The sequence below is a fragment of the Neolamprologus brichardi genome, chromosome 8 (assembly GCF_056152115.1).
Source record: "Neolamprologus brichardi isolate AB-2024 chromosome 8, ASM5615211v1, whole genome shotgun sequence".
NCBI lineage: Eukaryota > Metazoa > Chordata > Actinopteri > Cichliformes > Cichlidae > Neolamprologus > Neolamprologus brichardi.
This window is the reverse complement of record NC_142111.1, coordinates 11,470,169-11,497,538: the sequence shown is the minus strand read 5'-3', so window position 1 is coordinate 11,497,538 and position 27,370 is coordinate 11,470,169. Positions and strand designations below refer to the sequence as shown.

The 27,370-nt window shown below is 40.6% G+C and overlaps 1 protein-coding gene across 1 annotated transcript; it reads right to left on the bottom strand.

Annotated features, from left to right (window-relative positions):
* Nucleotides 1–485: 485 nt before the first annotated feature.
* On the bottom strand, nucleotides 486–26,380 carry LOC102784416 (liprin-alpha-3-like). Its single transcript, XM_006808044.3, has 32 exons — nucleotides 26,089–26,380; nucleotides 17,950–18,764; nucleotides 15,519–15,620; nucleotides 14,927–15,091; nucleotides 14,106–14,180; nucleotides 13,949–14,008; nucleotides 13,604–13,732; nucleotides 12,752–12,844; nucleotides 12,354–12,406; nucleotides 11,613–11,706; nucleotides 11,383–11,517; nucleotides 11,191–11,274; nucleotides 10,942–11,073; nucleotides 10,797–10,859; nucleotides 10,178–10,257; nucleotides 9,653–9,836; nucleotides 8,361–8,554; nucleotides 8,022–8,265; nucleotides 7,791–7,930; nucleotides 7,554–7,702; nucleotides 7,313–7,409; nucleotides 6,997–7,078; nucleotides 6,311–6,511; nucleotides 6,166–6,228; nucleotides 5,781–5,807; nucleotides 4,854–5,029; nucleotides 4,661–4,758; nucleotides 4,387–4,562; nucleotides 4,216–4,284; nucleotides 3,699–3,861; nucleotides 1,769–1,859; nucleotides 486–1,652 (listed from the first exon to the last, which is right to left on the bottom strand). Exons 2-31 carry the CDS (start codon nucleotides 18,283–18,285, stop codon nucleotides 1,807–1,809), a joined length of 3,717 nt encoding a protein of 1,238 aa, XP_006808107.1. The 5' UTR covers nucleotides 18,286–18,764; nucleotides 26,089–26,380; the 3' UTR covers nucleotides 486–1,652; nucleotides 1,769–1,806.
* Between the last annotated feature and the right edge of the window lie 990 nt (nucleotides 26,381–27,370).

Below are 27,370 nucleotides of genomic sequence, written 5' to 3'. Positions count from 1 at the left end.
CAAAGGTCTTTACAAAGGAAGTTTTGGATGTTGTTCTGCCATATATCAGAAAATGTTATGGATAGCCATAAAAAGTCAATTTCTCTCATTTATTTCGGTATAAAAATGTTCCTTAATGAAACAATGAAAATGGGAAAAAATGAAACAATTTTGTGAGACGCATATTAACTTTAACATTTTTACTGGAAAACATCATTTACCATTAAAACGTTTAAGTGACTGATATCACTATGAAATCTCCCCACTGATGAACTCACATTAAGAAATTTTTGTAACTTTTCTCGAAGTTTCCAGTCATCGTTTTATCTAATTTAAAGTGCCACAAATTGAAAATGTGTGTTAAATATAAATGTAAATATATATTTTAGTCTGATAAACATATTTCTTACTAAGAGCTTCATAACTATTGACTCACCCGCATGTGATCTTCTGTGGGCAGGCTGTGTGAAGGCGAAACTCTGAAATAACTCCTTCAATAACATTCATACAGGTATGTTTGTTTTTTTTAATTACAGCTTTTACAATCATTATCATTATTGTTATCATATTATAATCAATTATCATCACTACTCTCCAATAATATGAATTGAAATCATAACACAATTTGTTGTCCAAAATGTACACATACAAGTAGCATATCTTAAATGTCCATAATTTAAAACATATTTCCTTTGTCAACCTAAAATGAAATTACAGTCAGTCTTAAAACTAAGTATGAAATGAACGTACAGTTTAATACGCACACATACATACTGTACATACATACATACATACAAACAATAGCAGTTATCATAAAAAAATGATAAAAATAAAATACACACATTTTACAAAGTCCTGCTTTCACATCATTTGATGATCGATATCATGACGTTCACTCTAAAATGGTTGAATTTGGCATGCATATTAACACAAATGCTCCGTAACTCAAGTCATTTTCCCCCAGTTTAAACAGGATTTTGTCATAAAGCACTTTGCTAATTGTCTCATTGTCTGTCCTATTCACATTTGTGCATCTCACCTCCGTTATGGCTTAAGAACATACATATCGTCCTCCTTGTGTACTCCTACATTCTGGCCTTAAACCTCCCCCCTCGCCACACCATACTGTATTGTGATGTTACTTGGCGTTGTTGAGTATGTTCTATAATCAATCTAAATCACACTCAGACCAACTTAAAGGATGCGTGTTGGACTATTGTTCTCTTGATAGGAACAGGAATGCATTTTCCAGTTTAAAAACTATAAATTCATTGTGTCAATATTGCCGTCTTACACTCAAAAAACCAAAACCAAAAAAACAGAAGATGAATTCACGATAGGCATTGGTCACTTTCTACAGGCCACTTTCTACAGAATCAAACAGCATCATGCCACAACTATGGATTGAAAGAGAGAGAGGGAGGGAGGGAGGGAGAGAGAGAGAGAGAGGGAGGGAGAGAGAGAGAGAGAGACTGATGGTAAAACAGACATTCACTCCATTTTTAACATCTTTAAATCATTCACTCTGTATCTTTGATTTTTCGAGACATGTGGCTCGATGGTTGTTGGTCATCTTCTAGTGTCCTTTTTGTTTCGTTTTTTTGTTTTTTGTTCCTCAGTTTTTTTTTCCTCTAAAATGTGTTTTTTCCTTGGGTTGATTTGGAGGCGGGGTTCTACGAAAATATAAGAAAAGACATTTAAAGAGTCACAATGGCACCGTACAGACGTGACTGATGTGGTATCCACTCAAGCTATTTTTAGCTATGATCAATTAGAGTGCTTTTCTCACCTGGTGTGCTTATTTATTTCTTTATTTTTCTTTTTTTTTTAGCAGGAATATGTTCTCACAGACCCCGACTCTGCTCTTGGACCAGAGTTTGCTGACGGGAAAAAAAGGTGATTAGTCCTCGTTACATATACAAGACAAACAGATACAAGTCATTAAAGCAAAACATTACTGATGTTATTTTAAAAAACGGCACTGCTAAGCTTTAAATTCTGTATTGCAAATATAAACTATTTAGAAACACAGCATCCTAGGGAAACAGCGATTTTGCTCTGTTAAGCTAATAAAGCTTACTGTTCCTCAGGAAAAACCAACTACTGGCTATAGTTTCATATTTACTGTAAAGCAAATCATGTTAAACTTCTCATCTACTGCTCTGCATGAAATTAACAGAGATATCCAGTATTTCTTTAAAAAACAGTTTCTTGTTCTTTTTCTTCATAACCAATGAAACTGCTAAATTGTTATTATCACTGTAGTGTAAATAAAGGAAGTAGGAGCATTTGCAAGACTTTGTTTATATTTCTGCATAATGCGTTTTTAATATAAAAGTCTTGCATCACCATTCATTGCTTTATACTTTGCAAAGAAAATGGGAAATAGGTGCAGCTGCAGTTTCTCTTCCTTAAGAGCCATGAAGAAGTCATTCTTAAGAAAGTGAAACAGGGAGTAAGGATGAGATATGTGACACTTTTGGAGTGCTGAATCCAAACTTTAAAATTTTGGTCCAAACCATATCAGTGTCTACAGACATCTTCAGTTTCATTGGTTATGAAGAAAAAGAACAGGAAATCCTTTTCTAAAGAAATGCTGGATATTTCTGTTAATTTCATGTAAAACATGGTGGAGGCATTTCAGCCAATGGTTTGGGGCTCTTTTCAAAATAAGAAAAGGATCATCAGATCCATGCAATACCATTTGATTGGCTTTATTTTTCAGTATGACAATGACCCCAAACACACAGTCAAGTAAAAGCATATCTGGGTAGAAAAACACACAAAGGAACATATCGGGCATGGATTGGCCCAGAGCCCTTGCCTTTTATGTTTTATTTCCATATATGTTTGCACATGTTTCAGTTATGTTTGGTATGCATAGACTTCATCCATTAGGTGCATCTTTTTTATTCTTGAATGACTCATAGACCAATGTTAACTGACTTAAACAAACAAAAATCACTTCTCTGAAAAGGGTCAGGTACAAGAGCTGACCTGAAAATGAGTGACAAAGCAGCCAATGTCCAAAGAAAAGCTTCAAAAGTCCATTTTAGAAAAAAACCCAAGTCTGGCTCTTTGAAAGGAAATTATAAAGAAATGAGGGGTGACTCAAGGCTTTTGCACAGCACTGTATTTAAATATAAATATAATCTATCCAGATGGTACATGTGGAGCACCAAAATATCTCTTTGTATAAATCACAAAAAACCTTGTTGTTAGCAAATTTATGCAGGAACTATTTTCTTTTTACTGTCTCTATTTGCCAAACAAAGGAAGCATGCAGATAGATAACATTACAGGTCATCTGAAGGCAGATGCCATTAATGTAAAGTCCTGTCACAAGCATGAGCCTTTCGTCATGGGTAGACGGAGGCTTGGTTCTGCTGAGTGATGTAGCTGGCAGGTGTGGTTCGGTGAAAGAGAAAATAGTTCCTACAGGAAACTGCTCACAGCAAGGTTTGTAGAGTCAGTTTTTTGTATTCTTTTTTGGTGCTTGGAGCACCCAGTTCCATCATAGTTCTGCAGTTAATATCTCCACATCCCAGCAACTCACACCCAAATACTTCAGAATGATAAATAGCAGCAAAAGCCAGAGAAATAAAAGATAGAAACTTGATTTTGGGGTTAACTGTTCCTTTGTTTTTGTTAAACAGGAAAAAACTGCTGTGTAATCCCTGATCCTGACAGTATTGTTGTTATCATGCTCAAGTCCTCACCTTCACTCTGGACTTTTCTCAGTGTGACAGACGGGGTCGAGATGGCAGAGGCACGGAAGTTGGCAGGTAATGTTTCTGAGGAATCGGAGGTCACGCCACGGAGGTCTTTCTCCCTAAACATCTTCCTCCATGACGGTGACCGTGTGAATGTTTTTGTGCCGTCCTGTGGAGACAAGGAAATAATGCTAGTGATTCAAAACAACAGCATTCACTGGGCCTTATTCATTATGCATTAGTGGGGTTTAACAAAGCAGTATTTGACAAAGCAGTATTTGTTGTGACAATATTCCACAGTTGCACAGTTTTTAGCCCTACAAGCTGTAACTAAGCAATTAGCACCCGTGTAAACACAGCTGAACCACTGTGGCTTGCCAGCAGTTCACTAGCAGTAAAGCCTTCCTTTACAAGGAAAAGTCATGTTTTTAGTCTTTCTTTTTAACCCTGAAAGAAATTTATCTTTCATAGCGCATTAAACAAAGGGCAAAAAATATATTTTCTGAAGTCTATGTTGTTGTACCTCATCGGGCCTCCTCTCTGTTCCCATGGAGATGAGATTATTGTACTCTTTCTCTAGGAGCTGCCTTGCCTGCAAGAGACAGATGTTTCGGGTAATTTTACACCTGTAGATTAGGATAACAGAAGAGCATCTGACATCGCTGGCTGTTGTAGAGCACGTGAGGCAGTCTACCTGTGTGTTCTGATTTGGTATCTGAAGAAGGAGGGCCAGGTCAGTGTAGTCAAAGGTGTCATCCAGTGCCAGCAGGGCCCCATGGACCCCACTTTCTAACAGGTTGTCAGCAAATTCTTTTAGACCGATAGACTGCACCCAGCACATCACTCGCTCATTGGACCACACCATCACATCTGGAGAAACACAAATTCAAAGACAAAGACAAAAACACACCAGTGTGAGTAAACTAATGCTTTGAAATCAAGTTTGGGGCATTATCCAAAGGCCTCACCTTGGTTCTGATGTTGGCTCTCATCCCTCCTCCTCTCCAGCTCCTTTCTATCATAGTTCAAGCGCTTCAAGCACATGATGCCATAGTGAAGGCTCACCCTATAAGTAGTAAGGACAGAGACCTAAGACATGCAGTGGGTGGAAATATGCAGAACATAAAATTAATCCAATAACGTAGGTGCCCTTTCTTTCACCTGTGGAAACTGTCCACCATCTTCAGCTGGCCCCTCAATTCTTTCTTGGTGAGGTGATCGAGCATGCGAGCATCAACCAGCGATTCCATGAAGTAAGAGCGGTACTGGGGTAGACCCAGGCTGGGCAGCCATTCATTTCCCACCCACTCATGGTTCATGTCTCCATAGGCCAGGATCTGGAGAACAAGGTTTATAGACATGAGAGTAAACAAGATGCATAATAAACATGAAAAAAAAATCCTAAAGGTAACATTCTGAATATAAAACAAATTTGTGTGTTTCGCTTGAGCTAAATAATGAAACAGGAAAAATTACAATGTGTTTGTATTAACAATCTTTAGTGACTTCTTAATTCTTTGGAACAGGGCAGATAAAGTGCAGAGAAAATAGTAGTAAAAGGGAAACCTGAAAGTGTAATAAAAACAAAATCCCCCACCATGCAGGGTTTTCTCCATTTGTTTCTCCTTCCCGTGGGCTCTATATACACCACACTCGTGTATATACACTGCTGGCCACTCAGCGGTCATGCTAAACATCTCTCTGATACAAATTCTGCATTACTGGGAACAGGAAACATTATACTTGTAGCCTAAAATGGCAAAAACAATTTGGTCTCACTTTCTAAAAATGCGCCGCTAAAGTGTAACTGATGTCTCAAATAATTAGTTATGTGTTAACTCTAGACCTATGAAAGTAAAGTATTTCTGCTGCTTTTTGTTTTCCTTCACTTTCTGATTATTTAAAGTGCCAGTCTACAACCTTCAAACCTGGATTTATATAAGTCTTGTTAGACACACAGATGCATATTTAAAGACTTCGTTTTAGCTCTTCTTCCCTTTAAGGCTGTGTCTCCTGGTTTCCTGGTAAGCCTTTATTTAAAAATAAATTGCAAATCATGGGATGGCCTGTGGATTCTCAGCAGCTCACCTGATCCCAGCTGAACTCCTTCTGCTCCTTACGGTTCAGGCCGAGCGTACAGAGGAAAGGAGCAGATATTTGCAAAGAGAGGGAAAGGTCACCAGTGAGAGTGTTTGTGTTTGTAATGAATCAGTGTCGGGACAGAGGAGGAGAGGGAAGGCAAAAGGAGGAAAAGCTTTGTTAGTGAGTGAGAATTAGATGGAAAACACTACATCAAAACTGATTTTTAGGGAACAGCAAGGGAAAGGTGTAGCCAAACATGCCTAATTAAGAGACAAAAAAAAGAAGAAACCTTATTAACGGGACAGTTTGCTCATGACATAACAAATGTGTCAAATAAATCAATGCAATATAAGAACAACTTCTCTGTATTTCACATGAAATATAATCTTACTGGTTTGGTGGCAGCAGTGAGAGACTCCATCTCAGCGTGCGTCATCCAAATGTTACTTGTTGACTGTAACGGCAGCACACAAATTATTAGTTTGTGTCTACCCCCCGTGCTGTGTTTTTGAACTGGGATTTGTACGCAGGCTTACAGAGCGGGTGCTTGCGGGTGCAGACGGACTGGTGAGGGAGACCATTTCCTGAATGGCTAGGCGAAGTTTGAGTCTGTGTAGAGGGTTGCTGATGCCAATCTCCCTCTGGATCTCTGTGTCCGACAGGTTTGCCATGATGGCGCCGCTCTTCACGTTGGCGCGACATGCTGCCACATACCACGCTGGCATCCCGACCCACAGCTGGGACAACAGAAAGCAGAAGTGGTGCACAACGAACAGTAACAGTAACATTCTTCAAATAAAGTATGACTTGGTGACAAAAACCTTGTGTCTAATCCTAACGTGAAATAACTAAAAAAAAGACATCCTATTTCTGAAACGAGCATTTTTAGCTTCTCTCCCCAGCTACCTTCCGTTTAAGCTGGCTTCCTTCTGATTGGTTGCCCTTCACAGACAGAAGGTTTTAATAGCAGTAGAGTAGGGCTGCTTTACCAAGAGTGGAAAAAAAGACTTCTCCAAAACTAAGCGTGATTTATAAGGCTTATCTGTGCATTCACTGACCTCATTATTTAAAGCTTTGGCTTTAAATAATATTATCATCTACCATCATGTATACAATATATATTCCGGTAATGTAATATGTCGGTAATGACAACATACTAAACTTTACATAAACTGGTCCGAATCAGTCTGATGGTTTTATGTCCTGAGGCTCAGAAACGTACCTCAAGCCACGTAACAACAGTCGGGCCATCCCATGAGGCGAAAGGCAGACCCTGACGACATGCCTCCTCTAATAAGTCGTGCCTGGCAAGGAGAGTGGAAAACAGAAGATTAATTTCTTCATATCTCACCTTACCACTGTCTTCTTTTATAAATAGAAAGTCAACATGAGAAGTTAAAAACTTTTCAGCCTTGCGGCACTGCATAGGCGTACATTTTTCTGTTTAAATTAATACTAAACTACGAACTACTATATTGCATTAGGATCAAAGATGTCGCTACAACATGAGAAGCGTGTGGAAAGATGACTGATCTCACTTCTTTTTGCTGCGGCGATCTTTTTCCACTGTTCCAGTTCCAAGTTTAGCCAGACCTAATGGATCAGCTGAACCCAGGTCATCAGAGGGTGTGGAGGCTGTAAAGACCATAGGTTAAAAATAATAATTACTTCCTGTATCGGTTTCACTTTTGATGATTCTTTCACTGCAAACAGATAAATGTATGACTTGGACATGAGAGACGGCATTTTGAATGACTAGTGTCCAGGCTGTTCACACACCCAGTGAGGCAGATTCACGTCCAGGTGCACCAATCCGTCCCTTTTCCTTTTTGCCAAAGAGACGACCAATAGAGGATTTGATGCTTTTCTTTTTGCTGGCTTTGTGAAGGGAATCCTGGCTAGCTGTGGTGGCACCGTCAGCAGAAAGACTGGACAAACAGAGGGACGGAAAACTGAGTGCATTTCAGGGCTAAATTCAGAGCCAAATATACTGCATGTTAATATTATTCTGAGTACCTGCGAAATTCACGGTGATCATCAAGGCCCGCCCCTGGGTGAGTGTGTGTCATTCGGTCCAACCGTAGGGCTCGAGGAACAGGCGGAGGGGTGGAGTCAATCAGGGCGAGTGCTCTGCATTCTTCACCGTCTTTGTTGTTCTGCAAGGTGGACAAAGTTCAAAAGGTTTATATGGGGAAATTCAGTGTAACTTCACTCATTTGTTGGTATAAAACAGCAGTGAGACAGCACCTGCTTATCGCTCTCCCTGGCAGGTGAATGGGGCAGGCGGGGGGTGGAATGTCCAGAACTGGGTGGCGAGGGTGATGCCAATGTGGACGAGGTGATGGAGGGAGTCATGTAGCCCCTCCCGACACTGTCACGTCCACCCAGTGAAGAGGGTGGAAGAGTTGAGGCATCGAGGGCTACGCTGCTGACTCGACTCTCAATCTCTTCTGCCCTCAGCTCCGTGCTCTCTTTTTCTTCCTGAATCAGCCTTAAAGGAGAAGAGAGAAGAATTTTAACAGTAGGCTAAACAATCCGAGGATCTCACAACACTCTCATCTACACACTGTTGCACACAAAACCTACTTAATCTCTTTGTTAATGGCCTCCAGTTGCTCCTGTAGCATGATGGCCAAAGTCTGTACATCCGTCTGCCCACTGGGAGAGAGCAGCTCTGACCCAAACATAGTCTCCCGATCCTCTTCATCATCAGAACAGCCTCCCTCCACGCCGCCCTCAAACCCAGGACCCAGCATAGTGCTGCTGTCCCACTCTCCATACTAGAAAATGAGAAAAACAATAGAACGGATAGAGACAATGGTGTCATTCAGAAAATAGCACCATATCACAGTATATGCAGCTGTGGTCAAATGTTTACAAAGGCTTATCATAAGCATTAATATCTTGGTAATCTGGTGCGTAAAAATGATTTCTTTGAATTGCTCACGCCCCGGTGTGGAATGATTGTGCGGCATGCATAATCAGTGCACAACTTTGAACTGATTTAGGATTTTTCTCTACACGGGATCAAAACTATACACATTCCCTACTGATATTTGCTTAAATGTCTCTTAGCAAATTGCACCTTGACCAGACACTTCTGGTTCCCATTGATAAGCTTTTGGCATATTTCTGACTGAATATGTGACTGCTCTTCTTGGCAGAATTGGTAAAATTCATTTAAATTCCCCCTTCTTCATTATTCCATCCACAGTGTTGTTACGTTCAAAAGCCCCCAACCATAGCTCTTGTCATTGTGCCAAATAGCTGAATCTTTATCCTGTCTGGCCATAAAATCTTTCTACAGAACACATTTGGCTTGTCCATGTGGGCAGCTGCAAATTGAAATTGAAATTGAAGATGCCGATTTTAGTCTGTATCCTCCCATAGTGATGAAAAACACACTTTACTATGGAAGTAATGTTGGTTTTAAGGCAATTCTCAGCTCATAGCAGGCCTTGGTGATTCCTGCATCGTTCCTGAGCATCCTAACCAATTTCCTTTCAACTGAAGGTAACAGTTTGGGTCTTCTTTCAGATCTTGACGAAGTGGTGACAAATCCAAATAACTTAATCTTACATACATTTGTTTTAACTGATGATCTTGCAACTTTGCAAACGTTTAGTATTGACCCACTAGGCTTCTGGAATATGAAATATTAGTGAGGGTATTTCTACACTTTTAACCCTGCATGGATTAGAGAAAATCCCAAATAAATTCAAACTTTTGCACCCAGTTCTTGTTTCTTTGTACAATCATTCCACCCTGGAAAAAGAACATTTTAAAGAAATCGTTCAGACCACAAAGTTAAGCCTATGATGGCTGTATATAACTGTGCATATATGCACATCATCATTATCTCAGCCTGAGATCGACACCTTGTTACTATCATCTCTAGGAGTCCCCCAACGGCCACGGTGACGCCTGACCACGACCCCACTAGAGGAGCTGCCATAGCCAGCTGGGAGTGAGCCTCCACCCTGAGGGTACCGCAGCTCCGAGGCACTCCCTGGAAGAGATCTTCGAAAAAGGGTGGAGGGAAGTGAGCTCACGCTGCCCGTCCTATGATGAGATCCAGAATTCAAATGTTACGCAGCAGCACTTGAAAACATTTCGTGGGTGAGTGTGCAAACACACAGCACGGTCACACACAAAGATTCCCCCATAAATAAACAAGGAATTTAAAACTAAAAGCTATAAAATTATAAATAAAGCATTTGTTTGTGTATTTATCAGACAGCCCAACAGCCTCCAGGTACAATGTGAACAACTTTACAAAGCAGAGGAGTGTAAACAAATGGTGTACTCAGCATAAGCGCTGTGTTCTTTGGGAGACTTTGGGTATTCATAAATGTAGGGCGCAGTGCATAAATACTTTGCCGTGAGGGTTCATGTCGGCTAACCTGGAATAGGACGAGCCTGGCCTTCCTCTCAGCTGATCCAGCTCCAGTTGGACTCGCTCCAGCTCAGCAATCAGCTGCTCCTAAAACAAAGAGGAGAAAACACTTTTAGCACGACGCCAAAAGTTTAAACATCTGTAATAGGTGTAGGGGAAAAAAACAATACAGCATCATATCGTGAAAGTTTGCGTGGGGATATTGTATCAATACACCAAATATTAATATTTTATTAAACAAGTCCGAACACTCTGGAAACAATTAAAAAGGGCTTCGATTAAATAGTCTCAAATGAAAAATCACCCAACACTTAGCTTTGATGATTTATCTGCATTATCAGTAACAGACTACATGTAATTACCAAGTTGACCTCATTCATTCTTCTATGGCAGATTTTAGTGACGGTGTTGGTTATGGCTCACAGCCTCTTTTGGCAGCATAATAATAACTTAATTGAGATAACTTATTTAACTTTAAAAAAAAAGGTTACACATCGAAGTATTAGTTATTGCAAACTGTAAAAAAGCGCAATAATATCGTATCGTGAGTGAAGTATTGTGATAACATCATACCATGGGGTGTCTCACCTCTAATCTGTAACTACAAAAAATACAAAAGTGAATACCTTATTAGCAAGAAGATCATCTTGGATTTTCTTCATATTGACCAGTTCCTCAGAAAGAGCATTCTAGAAGCAAAGAAAACAAAAAGTATACATATGCATTTTCACGTGGTACAGTGGTTTATACACAATACACTTCTTTCTCTACCTTCTCTTCTAGTGCTGCCATTCTTTCTTTGAGATGCAGCTGAAGTCTCTCATTGGACTCTGACAGAAGCTTGTCCACGGTGTCTGAGAGGCGTTTGTTGTGTTCGTCATTCATCTTCTCCCTCTGCCTGGCCTGGAATGAAGACACGAAGGAGAGGAGGGATAAAAGCAGAGATAAAATTTAAACTTTATTCAGAATTGAGAATTCACATCAGACTGTGTCTCAGCAGGAAAATGTGATTAATGTCACCCTCTGCAGCTCTTGGTTCTTCTCCTCAAGTTGAGCTTCCATTTGCCGTAGTCGCTCCTCAAAGTTTCCGTGACGTTCTTCAGCCTTTTGAGTGAGAAAAGAAAGATATTTGCAGATGCTGATTAAAATATTTGAAATGAGATTCGAATAAAAGCTGGAATATTCTATTCAAAAGAGTTAGTGATTGCCGACCTTGTTGAGAGCAGCCACTCTTTGTGCAAGCTGGGCCTCAATCTCAGGTAATGTCTCTGCCCTCTGCAGGGTCTGCTGGAGCTTCTGTTTCGCCTCATCCAGACGCTCCTGTAGCTGCCTGTTCTTTTCTTCACTCTGGACAGTCAAGAAAACATTCATCAGACACAGAAACGTTCTGGACTTTTGTTACCAACACAGCTGAATACTGGCTTGTTTGAGCCAAACTTTACCTGTCTGTGCAGGGACTCCTTGCTCGCCAGCTCATTTTCCAGCTTGTCTTTGATATCATGTAGAGAAGTCGCCTCCCTCTGGGCGCTGAGGTACCTGCAACACAAAGCCGCCATCAAAGAGGAATGCAGCAGCGGTCCTAAATCAAAATAACGTGACATATATGTTTGTGACTGTTTTAAGTTAGCTGGTGCTGAAACAGCACTAATCTGATACAGGAACTTTGCTAGTTTAATGGAGTATTAATTCTAAACAAATGTTAATATAACCCAAAACACTGAAGAGTTTAATGGAGTATTAATTCTAAACAAATGTTAATATAACCCAAAACACTGAAGAGTTTAATGGAGTATTAATTCTAAACAAATGTTAATATAACCCAAAACACTGAAGAGGATACCGGTACATCAAATCTAGGGGGTAATACATCCAAACTAATTACTGTTTCTGTCCAAATGTTCACTGAATCATTAGTGAGAATATAATGCAAATGTCATTATGTAAAACTAGCTTAGATGCTATAAAGAGGCGTCACGATGCTTTTGCAACACATTGCCTGCCAACAGGTGAAACATATGGTCCTTCTGCTATGTGCATTATAGTTTATGCATGAAATTCTGGTCTTCTGGTCTTGAGCTTCGTTCAAGCTACAAATAGACAAGATGGCTACAAATAGAAGACTAAAAAAAGAAAAGAAAAGAAAAGAAAAGAAAAGAAAAGAAAAGAAAAGAAAAAAAGAATACCTTCGTTCTAGTGTTGTAATCCTCTCCTCCATGTCCTCTCTTTGGCAAAGGGCCTGGTAATATTTCATGAAACAAAATGATATAAATATAAAACTTTCAATATACAAAACACATGAGTGCTTATCACGTTGACAACTACTGGCCAGGTAAGAGATTTCTACTACGCTTCTTTGAATACGTGCACAGAGCACTCTATTTTTAGACTGCAGGAGTATATTAATATTTATTATGGCATTCATTTCAGCCCAGCATTTCTTTGATATCGGTTAATTTTACTCTCATCCCCCTTTGGAATAATAAATATTCATACATATGCCCATTGTGTTGTACTCTTGGAACCCTGGGTGCTGTGAGATCTCAGGGTCTTGGCCATGAAGAGACAGACTGGCCCAACAAACCTCTTTCACTTCCCTTTGGAGCTTCTGATTGGCCTCCTCTGACTTCGTCACCTCCCTCCTGGCGGCGGCAAGCTGTTCCTCTATTTCCCCGACCTAACGTGACAACACAAAGGGACCAGAGATGACACAGATTGAACCTACGTGAGCCAGTATTAACCGCCACGGCACTAAGTGTAAACAGACAAGACAGTGACTGATTACAAATGCCAGTTGGGTCCACACGAGACTCTGGGGGTGTAACGCGGTGACTTAAGAGAGTGACGCACAGAACACGCAAAAGGTTTTAAGATGTTTTGAAGGTTTGAGCAAAGCATTACTCATTTTACTCTAAACATTTCTGATCTCTTATGTAAGATGTTGTGCTATGTACAGCTATTAAAATCAAATGGCGTCATATAGCCTACTATATGGGATGAATATGGTGTCTTAAAGCAACTGCAGTAGTGTAACCGGCCACAAGAGGGAAGAGGGTGACCAGGAGAAGTACTGTGATTAGTTATCCTCCTTCTTGGGATATGCTGTGTTGCTGGAATTGCTAGTGAGGAGCTGGCACTGATTTATTACGATAGCCAGGGTGGGTTATATAATAAACCAAACTTACAAACAAAGGGGAGACAGAAATGTAGCTGGGAATTCAAACAGTTTGGGATGGGTCAGGCATGTTGTGGACGTGTGGACAATAGTAAATGTTTTAATCAGGACTTTGCTAGAAGCTTTTATATTTTATTTTGGATTTTGACAGAGAATTTGTGGGCGTATTTCAGTTCTGATTACCGTTTAAGACATGAAACCCAATGCAAACTCTAAAAGCCATTCTCACAAAGTTCGACACAGAGGATCACAAACACCAACCTGCCGGCACATGAGGGCCAGCCTCTCCCTCAGCTGGGAGAGTTCAGCTCTCTGCCGCTCTATCTCCCCTTCTCTCTGTCTGTCAAGCTCCCCATCTTCCAGTCCAGAGGAAGGACCATTGGGCAGTCGCTGGAATGGTGAGAATAAAGCAGGAAATGAGAGTGATGAAGAAAAAAAAAGAGTTAGAATGGGTTGTTATTGCAGAAAAACGTAAATGAAACTGTAGGTGAGTTAAAAATCACACTGACACACCATGTTACCCAATATCTACTTTCTACTGACTGTCTGGACGCTAACACATACACAAAAACAACTGGAACCAACATGCATAAAACCCTCCCTTACATCTTTCCCGCCGTCCACCCCTTGCTGACGTCTTTTAATTTGGTCTCTTAAAGAGATTACCTGAAAAGAGAGATAAACAGACGATCCAAATAAATGTTCCCTTCACACTGAGCCGGTCGTTAACGTCAAATCACAATCCTGGCACGTTAGACTTTACCTCTTGAGAAGATGCTGCGAGTTGATCTTCTAGCATGGACACCCTCTCAAGGGCCACACGGAGCCTTTCTCGAACCTGCGGGGTGAAGCAATACGAAATGGCATGCAGTAAGTCAACTTGGCACGGGGGAATTAATATCAAGATTGTGATTACATTTTTATCACTACTGAATAAGCAAATAAGAGTTCATGAGAGGTCAAAACACACGCATCAGAGATGAAGCTCACCACGGAAGCTACACTGGGAATTTCTGCACACCGCACTGCATTTTAATTGAGCCCAACTCAGCACTGGGTGTGAGCAATCCTCATGAGACAATCACTAAGGCTGACAGGACTTGATTTATTCACGTCTATCACACTAAATGATGCTCTAGTGCTAACTCGGGAGAAGAGCAGTTCATTATAAGTGGACCTTTGTATGATCATCACAGCAAACAACGTCAAAGTAAATTTTCGTTGTCATAAAGCAATAATATTTGATTTTATACGGAAACACGTGAGCTAAACTTGCAGCCTGAATGCTACTTTGAGCAGCCAAGTTGTATATATATGTATATCCTGCCTCTCTGTTCTCACATTATACACCAAACACACCCTCACACTTTGGTGGTCTATTTAATCTGGAAAGTCTCCCATCTTTCCCTCTGACATCTCCGTGCTGCTAGTGGGCTGTATTGCCACCTGCCAATTCTGTCCTTTCACTTCCCTTTTTACCTCAAGCATGTTTCTGGTGACTTATGACTTTGAGTTTAATAATCTTTTGGCTCAATTTTTGGTCTGAGCGAGTGAAATCTCTTGCTCTCAACCTTTCAAACACACCTTTTCATCCAGGGCCTTGTGGTGCTCAAACAGGGATTTGAGGGCCTTGAGGACTTCCACCTCACTGGAGACCCCTGCAGGGGACTGGGCTTGTCTCTTCACCACCGTCATCCTCAAACTGCGCTCATGGCGAGACACAAGACACTCCAGGTGTTCCAGCAACAACTGAACGATTGAGAGGGTTAATTGGGAGAAGGATGGAGAGAGAGAGAGGTAAGAAAGGCATTTTGAAGGAAAAAGCTCATACAAAATGAGCAGGAATTAGAGACAGGAGCAGAGATTACAGGGTAACAGCCGGGATCATGAAAAAGGAGAGCAGGCTCAGGGGCGGCACAGAGCAGTGAGGGTTTTAAGAGTGACGAGAAACGTTCAGCACAGCAAAAAAAGACATAATGAAAGCAGATATGGACAATGAAAAGGGGCCATGAAGAGAAAAGAGAGCGTGGATTAGGAAAAAAAAGAGGATCAAGAGAAGGAAAAACAAACAGAAGCAAATGAAACAGTGTGACACCCACACAACCACAATGGGTGAGGAAGATAACACGGAGCCTGTTACAGTGCTAATAAGCAAAATGGCTGCTAAACATCTTACACGTGTGTTGTTTCTTTCTGCCTTCAGCTCAGCGATCTCCTCCTCCCTCTCTAGAAGCTGCTCCCGGCAAACGTTCAGCTCTTTAGTCAACACAGCAAACTCCTGTGGAACACACAAGCTGCGTTCAGAGGCAAGAAAACAAACTACACAAACGTATGGCTTTAATAGATTAAGTGGTCTCGGCACAGGCAGTTCAGCTGCAGCGAGTTTTGATCTAGGCGAGACACGAGCATGCACACACACAGCATATGCACACATAGTGCTAAAAATATACAGAACCAAAGGCTTACAGTTACACACTCTGTGAAACACCTGAGACCAGCAATGTAGGAGGACAAACATGATGTAAACCTACATAATAATCATGTAAATCAATGACACACTTTCCACCACCGCTCTCATCGTGCTCATCCTCCTCTGTGAACTCGCATTCATGCATGGATTACATCACGCTGTTACACAATGACTCGGCTCTGGAATGCACAGGAGAGACCCCCCAAAACACAGCATCGATATGTCATTTACAGCACCACTGGGAATGCGCTCGCAACTCCTTCATAGTGCTGAAAGTGAGCCTGAAAAGGAGAGGTAGTACTGCACGATTTCCGCACAGTGAGAAAAACTCATAGGATCCACGGTAAAAGATTTTTTTATTTCCATAAAATGCATCTAAGGCCTTAGAAGCTGCTTTTAAGAGTGACAGTGTGCAGATGTTTAGGTTTAGGATTCAAAAACACTTAAAGGTAGGCATATGAAACTGGTTTGTGTTTACAAGGGGGGGAAAGAGAAAGAGCCAAAGAGAAATCTATACAGATGGTGACACAGCGTGTTTATTGGCTCTTGGCCTTATGGGATTGTTTCTTGTTTGGATAGGGGTCAGCTTCGCAGTTGGCTCTCCTTGTCCCCTTGTCGTTTCATTTCTATTTCATCTCACTCTATCTTTACAGGCTACGGCCTCCATTTGTTTGAATAAATTTGAATTCCTGGTCTACAGTGTACGTGGCCCTATGTCGCGGAGAAATTACACATTGTCTTGTAATTCATGCTGCACTCACATGAACACATGTACATTCGAATTCCATCCAACAATATGGCTCTTACATTAATACTTAACCTTGTTTCCGAGGTGTTCAAGGCCATAACTGCTTATTATTATAACCAGCAAATGAATTTATGGAAAAACTGAAATGCAGAGAAACCAAAGACACACATTCCAACATCCATATAGTGGACATGTAGGAGGATGTATATGATATTAAACTAGGTTTATTATGGAAATTTAAGGGGAAAATGTGTGGTATTTTTGTTCAAAATAAGCAAACTATAATAAGCTATCAAAATAGTTGGAGAGTATATGTAGATTGTATGATGTTCTAGACAAGTGTTAGAGCCTAATACTAAGGAGACACGTAAAACTGCCTGCTATAAATAAGTATTGTGTTAAACTGCGTGGTCAGTATATGCTGTTGGTATACATACATTAATCACTTTCTTTAGTTTTGGGTTGCTGCGGCACCTTTTTGTTATCCACACACACTCTTTGACTTCCTACTCACTCTGGACTACTTTTGGACACCAAACTGAACCGTGAGTAACTCAGTGGATTAACTTAACATCAGTAACCCTAAATGTTTGGAAGAAAGCCATTACAACAGTCAAGTCAGAAATGGACTTTATCAAAAGGGCATAAAAAGGAATCTGACTGAATTAAAAAAAATATTATTATTATTATTATTATTTGTCGTGACACACTTTGTATATAAGTGGCTAGAGGAGTCATGTGTATATTAAATTCTACATACTATAATTACAATACATTCAGGTTTAGATGAGGAGAAAGGAGAGATTGGGCTTTTTTAATAATGGTAGGATAAAACTTTTAAATTCCAGTTAATATCAATAAGCAATTTTATCAGGCAAGCTCAGAGGATTCCAATAAATTACATTTTTATTGAAGTTCAGATAAGGCCCAAGCACATATTATCTTCCATTCTCATTAATCACCCACTAACGATATGATTAACAAACATAATAAAACCTGATTACACAACGAAGGGGAAATTTGCAGATGCAACTTGGACTTGACAGCCAGACGAGCGTCAACCTACAGCATTTACTAGAAACAGAATTAGTGAAGACTCTAAGCATGCAGTGGGGGAAGTGTCTAATGCCCTGTTCTAGCTGGAGCTGAGTCTCTCTCTCTCTCCACGAGGCATCACTGCAAAGGCTTACTGTCTCATGAGCTCGCTTCATGATGACACACTCATAAATGGAGACTCATATGTAACTCAGCTCTGATAACGCAGAGAATAAGCAAAAGTTACCTTACAGGCAGAAATGTTCCATAAAACACTTGCATCAGGAAAACACACCCAAACGGAGTACCCCACGTACACAAGCACAGTGTAAATATACATGTGTACAGATTTACCTGTGGCAGAGCAATTGATAGCTGCCTCTGAAGCGACTCCTTTTCATGGCCAAGCTCACGGAGGCGGAGCTGAGCTGTACCCAGGCTCTCCTGCGTCTCCCTCAGGTTCTCCAGCAGCCTTTCCCTTTCTGTCAGCATGTTGACCATTAGAGACTCCAAGTTCCCTGTGCTGCCTCCTTCATCTCCTCCACCTCTGGGCTCCCTGCCACTGAATCCTCCTCCACCCATTGCTCCTCCCGGGCCTCCGATTCCCGCGCTGGCGGGTGAGGTGGGGCCTCCACCGGTGCCGCTTCGCCCATCTTCGGATATGGTGGGCATCACCTCGCACATCATCATGAGACCGTGGCGTGTGTGTCAAGTAATAAAAGAGAACTAAATGGGGGATTGTACGTGCAAAACGCCTGTTGTCGTGCCTTGGGTTTTGTTAAGCTTCAGCCAAAAGTTTGATGTACAAAATATAAATCTTTACATTTTTTTTTGTTTTCCAAAAATATTATTCTTTTGGTTTATGTCTACTCCTACATCTTCCTGTGTTTATTGCCTTTTTAAACTGTTTTCTCCTGCACTTACTTTTGTATGTCTTTGCTCACTAGACTTGCATTACTCAGTCCCAACCTGCATGGCAAATGATTAGAAGGCTTATGTGTTCCCCTGTTATATAAGAGGGACTGCAGGAAAGTCGTTCTGTGGGTGGCTGTAGGATTGGCTGAGGGTGAAGAAGGGAAGGGGTAATGGGAAAGGAAGGGACAAAGGAGGGCCAATGCACCTAAATTGTGTCCACAAGGCAGGGCTCCTCAAAGCGCCGTTGGTAAGAGCTGAAAAACAAAGCACACATTGTATTAGATCTCACACAATAAATTCCACTGTGAGTATAACAACTGTGAAAGTACTGTGCAAGCATGAGCTGGTAGTTTGCGACAACAAGACTAATGAAAATGTGAGGAATGGTGACAATGATGCCAACTGCTGATTTGTAATTAGCATTTCTGACAAAATGACAAACAGGTTGACCTAATATGTAATAATGCAATGGCAGCTCCAATGAAATGAACAGAATCTGAATACAATTCACACTGATTCATGGACCATGAGAAATAAGCGAGAATTTAAACTAATGCTGTTCAACTCAGTTATAGTCCACAAAACATAGACTCTGACTTTAAAAGGTAATTAAAACAATAATTCAATACTTTGGAAAACACCAAGAGTTCTAATTACAGCAACAGTCACCTCAAGGTGCTTTATATTGTATGGTGAAGACGTAATGCAGAGCAATCAGAAGAAGCCCTATGAGGAAGTGCTTGGCGACAGTGGTAAGGAAAAACTCCCTTTTAACAGGAAGAAACCTCAATTATACAATGCGTGACAGTCACCTGTCACGACAAGTTCGGGGTTATGAAAATATGAAAAGACTGATGTCACTTTCATATCTATTTGTGAAATACAGTGTAAAGTACCAGCTAGAAATTAGCTAGCTAAGTCATAAACTAGATTATGGTGTAAAAACGAAAACACCCAAGCAGGGTGGAAACTCAGAGAGTTGCATATGTTTTTCTCTGAGGTCCTTTCTGAAGACTCAAAAATATAGGGAGGAATATATTTAAATCTGATTTGCTAACATCTGCAAAACTCAGTTTACTGTTACTTGTGCTAATACTCCACCCCAACAAAAGCATCTTATTTTTTGTGCTTGACATTGAAAATTACTGACTGTGCCTGTGTTTAGAAAACCGCACACCTTTTTTGCACATCAACTGAAAAACTAGATACACCTATGAGCCCTATTTGGGGATTGTGCTAGCACACTGTTTTGTCCCATTTAGTAAATCTGCCCCAAAGACTGAAATAGTTGCCTCTGGCTTGATTCAACGTTTCCATAATCTACCACAGTGAATCACGTTGAGCTGTGGATACATGGGTTTTTACCTTCAGGTGGAACAGTGTTAGCTTTTATGCTAAAATGCTGTATTAGCATTATGATGCACTAGCGTTATATTTTTACGGACAGATAAGAGAGTGGCACCGGTCTACTTTTCTAACTTTAGCTACAAAAGCAAAAAAGAGTGTTTGCTTTTTGTGATATGAGCACAACTCATAACTGTATCTAATATTTCTTATTCTGATTTGGGCCTCTTCCATTCACGTGATTCTTTCGCAGTGTGATCTCAGTCTAACCCTAACCCTCTTCTTGTTTTATGGTGAGCTTAACTTTTGAGTGAGAAATCTAAGAGTCATTTAGCTCTGCTAAGCATGCAGTTGAGCTTTGGACCAGTTCATACTGGAATCTGATCTTGGCCACAAGAAAAAAAAATGAACAAAACCTTCAAATATGTTAGTGAAGTTAAAGCATTAAGGTAATCTTGAAATTTTGGAAAAATCTTGGAAAAATCAAAACAAGTTTAATTTTTTTTACATTTCAAATCTTTTTTGAGAACTTGAAAACAGAAAGCAGCTGAATTTCTTTGGTTCAACTGCCTTCTTTTTCATGAACTGGATGGACTGAGAATGTAAGGCTTTTCTAAAACAAGGCAGTTAAGTATGAAGAAGTGAACTCACTGCACTGGTTTTCTTTTAATCAGCTGCATATCTTAAATTACCCTTTTTTTTTTCTTTTTCTTTTTTTTTTTTTTTTACCAAATAAGGCCTGTGTCTGATCCTGCAAACAGTGGGCCAAAATGATACAGTTCCAAGCAATCAGCATTATTATTTTGTCTCAAGTCTGCTTTCCACAAATATTCTTTACTGTCTTATCTGGAGTACTTAAGGGCTCGCACTTTATACTTTCGAGTGGTTTGGACTCATGTGGTGAACTACACATAATTCTTTATATCAGTGAGACTGAAAAAAAAGGAAGTGCAATGAAGAATTTCAGAGTTCAGCAAAAATAATCTTTTTTGTAATTCAACCATATTTAGGCCACAGGGCTCAGCACCAGTGATAATAACTCAGTTAGTGGTCTCTTCTGTGATAAAGGGGACAGCATAATAAATTAAAATGGGGGATTGATAAAAAATCTATCAATCTATAAAAACCTTACATACCCCCACTATGTATTTAGGACAGCCCTAAATTTGAATTTAAAAAATCAAAAATAAAAGGTATATAGTTGCTGATAAATGAATCAGCTGGTGTTCATCCACAGTGTGAATCAGCTGGTGAAAAAAGACTGGTGTTAAAAAAATTCAGCTCCTAAAACATTTTTAGTTTATGTAATTGTACATTTTAATAATTGTGCAATGTTACTTAAATTTGGAGTATTCAGAGGATCTCCATATAATCTTAATACCGGATATAGCTTAAACACTATGTGAACAAAATTACTGGTCCACTTACACCTACAGGAGCTATTTAGCCATGGAAACCAACACTGTGAAGCTCCAAGCAAACAGCTTGTTTTTGCTGATGTTTATGGCTTTAAACTCTGCTGTTACTGATTCAGCCGCATGCTGACGACTTTTACACACTTTGGACCTCAAAACTCACCGACCCCACTCTATAGTTTTATGTGGTCTGTCATTTTGTGGCTGACTTGTTAATTCACTGAGCTCTTTAAAGAACCTATTCTTGATTGACAACCCAATTTTGTAAAGGGAGATTACATGTCAAATGCTTTATTTAATTCACCTGTGGAAATGGGACTGGAAATTACTGGAACTATTTGTATTCAAAACATTTCAGCCTAAAGAATTTGGGTGTTTGTGATGTGATATCATGAAACAACAACTTAGAAACAACACTGACAACCAAAACTGATTAAAATAATATAAAACCTCACAGTAAAAGCCTTTTGGAGGTATTACAGTATGTTAAGAAGGGTGTCTTAAATATGCTCAGATGCCATATTGTGCACTTAAAGCACTTTATACACATCAATCTTAAAGGCAGTGTAAATGAGTGTATTAAGGGGTGGCACTGTATGTATTTACAGAATATTGGAGGTTGAATGAGGCGGTGGGGACTGAGGCAACATAGTCCAGATTTTCCTGTAAAATCAGTGCTTATCGTTGTTATATGGGCATCCAGGAACCACAAATGGGGTAGCTGTTGGTTGGTAATTTAAGGTCTGTTACAGCTCTGAATTAGCTTCTCATGCTGGTGAGCTGGCTAGAGCACTTGGCAATATTGCTGTGTGTCCCACTAAAAAACAGCTTACTTCCTTTCCTGCTCCGCTGGTGGATAATTAAGACGCAAGACTGACCTGGCATCGCTTGCATATCCTTAAAATACAGTTCAAAATAAAAATCTGATTCAGGAACAGCTTTGAACTTCTTTGACAGATTAATAGCTGCAGTCTGATGACCACATACACAAAAATAAACCATATCAAGACCGCAGTGTGCGTTCCATATTAAGAAAGGGTGAAATTTTAGGTAAGGACTTTCAACACAGACACAGGAAATAATAAGGTGATAATCTGCTTCATAGTGGGAGAACTTCTTTAGGTGTGAAATTCTCTGATATAAAAAATGTCACTGAATATCTGCACAGCACCAATAATAGCCTCTGGGGTTACAAAATGATGCTAACGCCAATCATTCACAACCACATGTTAAAATTCAAAACTTTACAGCATAAATTAACATCCTTAAACTTTGCTGTAAAAATACATTTAATTTCCAGCTAGTTCCCATTTTTGTGGTAACTAACGCTGCTCACTTTCACCATCACACACCATAATTAGGATCTAATCTATTTTAGCTACAAAACTTGCCATCTCTCTCTCTCTGACACATCAGTACCACTGCTGCCCTGCATGGGTGACTGCTGGTTCACCCCCTCCACCACCTCAGCATCCACCTATAGACTACAGGGAGAGAGATTTACTTATCACTCCCATTTCTATGTGCATCATATTTATGCAAAGGAATGAGTTCATAGCCAAGATGCTAAACTAGGCTCTCCTGCTTTAATAAATAAATTAGACCCTGAATGATATATTTTTAAAACTAAGACCAATATCTGATTACTTAAAAATCTAATTTGTATGGCAGTATTTTTTTTTTCTTTCAGTCGCAAAAAGCATAAACTTAGCATTTTTATGTGTCGTTATTAGTTATTTATGAGTCTGTTTTACTGCTACAACAACTCGTGGATTACTCGTTCACCCGCTGCTTGATCCTGCAGATCAGCTGGTTTTTCTGTGGTTCCAAACATGTGTCTGAGGTGGACAAACTATGTGCCATCAACACCTATAATATGGCTGAAGAGTGTTTCTCCTCTTTACTTTTTAAATTTAGATTTATCAGTCATTATAAAGATAAAGATACATCAGCAATAGGTTATATACTGGGAGCAGCGGAGCCGGTAAATCAGCCGGGTTCTAAAATCAGTCAGTTCAAACATGAGTTGTCTGACTGAACAGTATGAGGAGAAAAAAATTAGGTCTTAATTATTAAGGGCTTATTTAGGGCATGACCCCTATGACTGACAGCTTATCACTGCATGTTAGGATTTTACAATCCAGTGGTTGACACGACGGTAGCTGTTATTTACAGCCTATCCTTAGCACTAAGACAGCTGATGATGAGGCTCAGTATGGATCAGAGATAAAGTATGTCTGTTAATAAAGCCATTAATGTTTATACTTATTTCCTTGGATTAAGTGTTTTTAAAAAAAAATCGTTGATATCATTGTTGTTGTGAAATTTAATAATGCACCATTTTGTTTGGTGGTTTTACATTGTTTAGAATTATTTATCACATGAAAGCATTCATCTTTTTACATTAAAAAGGACCAAATATATTTGTCAAAATGTACTATATGAACTGAAAACCCTTTGGTGATGGTGCCTCTGGCTTGGGTGTATGAATCAGGTCCATTACATAGCTTAGTGAAAATATGCTGTTCATGAAATTGCACCAAGACCCTCAAATGTTTGCTCAGACTTTTCCCCGAGTGGTTCCTTTAAACCAGCAATGTAACATAAACAACAGCTTCTGGCAGTTACTCTGTGTTCCAAACTACCCAAAACATACACTGAGGCGCACAGAAAGGCCACTGCTAAGGACTGAATTAAACTTTCATCCACGCTGGCTGTTATAACCCATCCTAACAAGCACCTTTGTATTAGTTCAGAAAGGGCTAAAGTAAATACTTCAGCCATACTTGTCAATGCACAGGTCACATTAACATTTCTCTGAATTCCTACAGTGTCATATGATGAGTCTGTTGTGGAAAAACGGCAACAAAAGCTGGAGTCCTGAGTCAGTGCAGGCATAACATAACTGTGCAGCCTGCAGTTTTGACTGAAGCGTCAGCTGTGAGGTCACTGGGCTTCAGGATCTGTGTCTTTATGAGCATGTGCAGAAGAGAGAAAACAAGAGAGACTGCTGTAGAATAGTTATCATGCCACAAGCTTTAGCAGCATAGTAGCATTACTTAGACCTTTTCTCTTTTCTCCTTATTGCTGTAGAAATATGAAAAGCAGATAGAAAACAATGAGCTGGTGGTAAAATATATCCGCTTCATTGGTGTAAAGGGTGAGCTCAGGCACAGTGTCACTACTGAAGTCTCAGCTGAAGTCTTACCACACTGAAACGAATGTACTTGCGAGGATGTGATTGCCCACACCAGCATCATCATCATCATCACAAGTGATAAACAGTCACACTGAATTCTGATGGGTTCCCTTCTCTGGCTTGGACAGACTGGCTTTACAGTATGTGATTACTAGATGACCAGTTAGGACAAGGCCCCTAATTAGGCGGGTATCGTGTTACTAAATATTCCCTGTCTCCACAAAAAGAAAAAAATGGGCAAAGAGAAACTGTGTGCTCTGAGTGTGTGTTTGTGGGAGGGAGGGAGGAAGAGAGAGAGGGGGCGATAGAGCTGCAAAAACAGCTCTCCTCCACCAGACACTGGGGCGGGGAGAGGGGTTTGCAGGCTCCCACAGCCGCCAACAATGAGAAACTAAAGAATGAGGGGCTCTGCAGCCGGTTTTACATCCTCTTAAATGTTAAATCACATTCACGGCCAAGAATGCATGCATGCCCAGTGAATTCTTTGCATTTCCATTAAAAGCAGAGCATAGCCACTAATAATGGACGCCAACCCCCCTCTTCCCCTTTTAACGGTACCCCTGGGCAAGAGACGCATCACTGGAATCGATAAATGATTGTCGGCAGCTTGGGTGGAGGAATGGAAACACCGGGATCCGAACCAGCATGCTTTCATTTGCAGTTGCATTCACACTGCACACCAGGCTAAAGGGGGAAACTGACAGGTCGACCAAGCTGTAGCCAGCCTGCACCTCCATTTCTGAATGTATGCAGGAAAGACCATCTGATGATGGGCGCACGAACGCACACGCGCACATCTACATTCTCATAGTAAAAAAAGGGCAGTTGTGTATTGCAGCTCTCAGATCTGTCACTTCGGCTGTTAAAATGGCCATCAAAGCAGATTTGGAGGAAGATAAATCCATGCCTGCTCCACAGAGTTCCTGGTCGACTCAAACTGTGGACTATGTCCCCCTACCAAATAAATAAATAAATACTCAATGCACATTTTCAGACCAATTTTTTTCTCAAACATTATGGAGTTAAAAAGCCATAAGGCAGTGAGAGGAGCTGGGTGGTTTGACTACAAAGCTCCCAACGGCAAAGAGCTTAGTTGCGGCCATGATTAATTACAAGCAAAACATAGCAGGCCAATATACAGTGGCATCTTATCATCTTATGAGGACCCCATCTCGCTCTCTCTCCCTCGCAAGTAGCTATCGCCTCACCTAACTGTATGCAAACGGGAGCGAGCAAGCGCGCCCTAAATAAATCTTGGCGTGTGCTGCCAACACACCTGTCAATGCCCGACACCGACATACCGCGTTGCATAGTCTATCTAATAACTGCCCGTGCTTTTAGCAAATACAACCATGCCCCCCACCCCCAACCAGCACACACGCAAACAAACGCACACTCACACACAAACACATGTAAAGCACCCCCTTTCAATCCGTGACAACACAATGCAAGGCATCCTACTTGTTATCACACGCTTGCACGCGCGCACTGCATCCACCGATATATTAGTGCATGCATGCCTTTTTCTCCCCTCTCCTCTTCTGCGTCTTTCGACGAACACTGTTATCCCTCTCAGTTGAAATTGGGTTGCGATGGGGCGGTGTGAAGTTCCATCCTTACCAGAGTCATCAGGGGGGAGCCTGTAGTGTCCATGTTTGATGTTAAATATTCCTTAGATCCATCCCCCGCGGATCCCGCCTCGGCGTGCGTGCCCTCACCCAGAGCCGAAATAAAGCTTAGTGTATGTTTTATTATTATTATTATTATTTCCTATCCCCTGTCTCTCCCTGCCCACATGTAGCAAAGCGGCGAGGAAGGGGACGCGGAGAGAGACGATACGCCACCTTACCATAGACCCCCCTTCTGTCGGATTGGAAGGTAATGGGTCTTAAAGAAACATTCTCTCAGCATTCTCCGCATCTCTCTGATTTACGCGCGCGCCACGCACTCACGCGCACTCGCGGGCCGGCCACACACCTGATTAATTATACAGTGTGTATGTATATCAGAGAAGAGCAAATAACCAGCTGACATTTTTCTTGACACTAGCGAATAATGCCCGTGTTTCTGGGCTGCAGTCTGGCCACAGAGTCAAATAGAAGGCAGTTATATATATGCATATAAATGATTCTGCAAAAGCAAGCTGTGGAATGTCCAACTTCAGCTCAGAAAAAGTCACATGAATGTTTAACATATATCTCAAAACTATGTGTTGCTAACTGTTAAATATGTCTGCATATGCTGTGATTGTTATGGAAGAAGCCTCTAAAAGTCACAATTATGTCTATATTATGCACCACCTTTTTTCACTTTATGCTGCAAACACACATAAATACTGTAGCTTATGTCAGAACTCACTCATTGCTCCGTTTAATGTATTCAGGACTGCATTTAACAGCCTGTAATGGTGTCTGGAATGCATGCCAATGATATTTAATGACTGCAGGAATATGTTTAAAGTGAATAGCCCTGTTAGAAACTAGCTATATTTATGATTACTGTTCCTAATTTACCATTTACACCAAATGAATTCACCAGCCCATACATAGTGTGTATGCTCACTGTTATTAGTATGCGTGCTGATATTGATATCACATTTGTAAACAGATCAGTGGGTCTCTCTCTCAGTGTATGTCTGCATGTGTGTGTATATGTGTGTGGCTCAGTAAACATAAGGTGGTGCTGTCTTTAAGAGAGAGAGCCTGGGAAGTGGTGATGTAATGTGTTCTCAGACAATGATGTCATCGACTGAGACATGGCAAGGATTTAAAGTGACAAAGGCTTTTTCAGCAGCCCCGTGTAATTCTGCATCAGGTCTCCTCACAGAAAAGCACCTAAACACCGCGGGGACCTTCAGTGGGTGGGAAAAAAAGGGCTGAAATGAGAGCAAAACATAAATGTG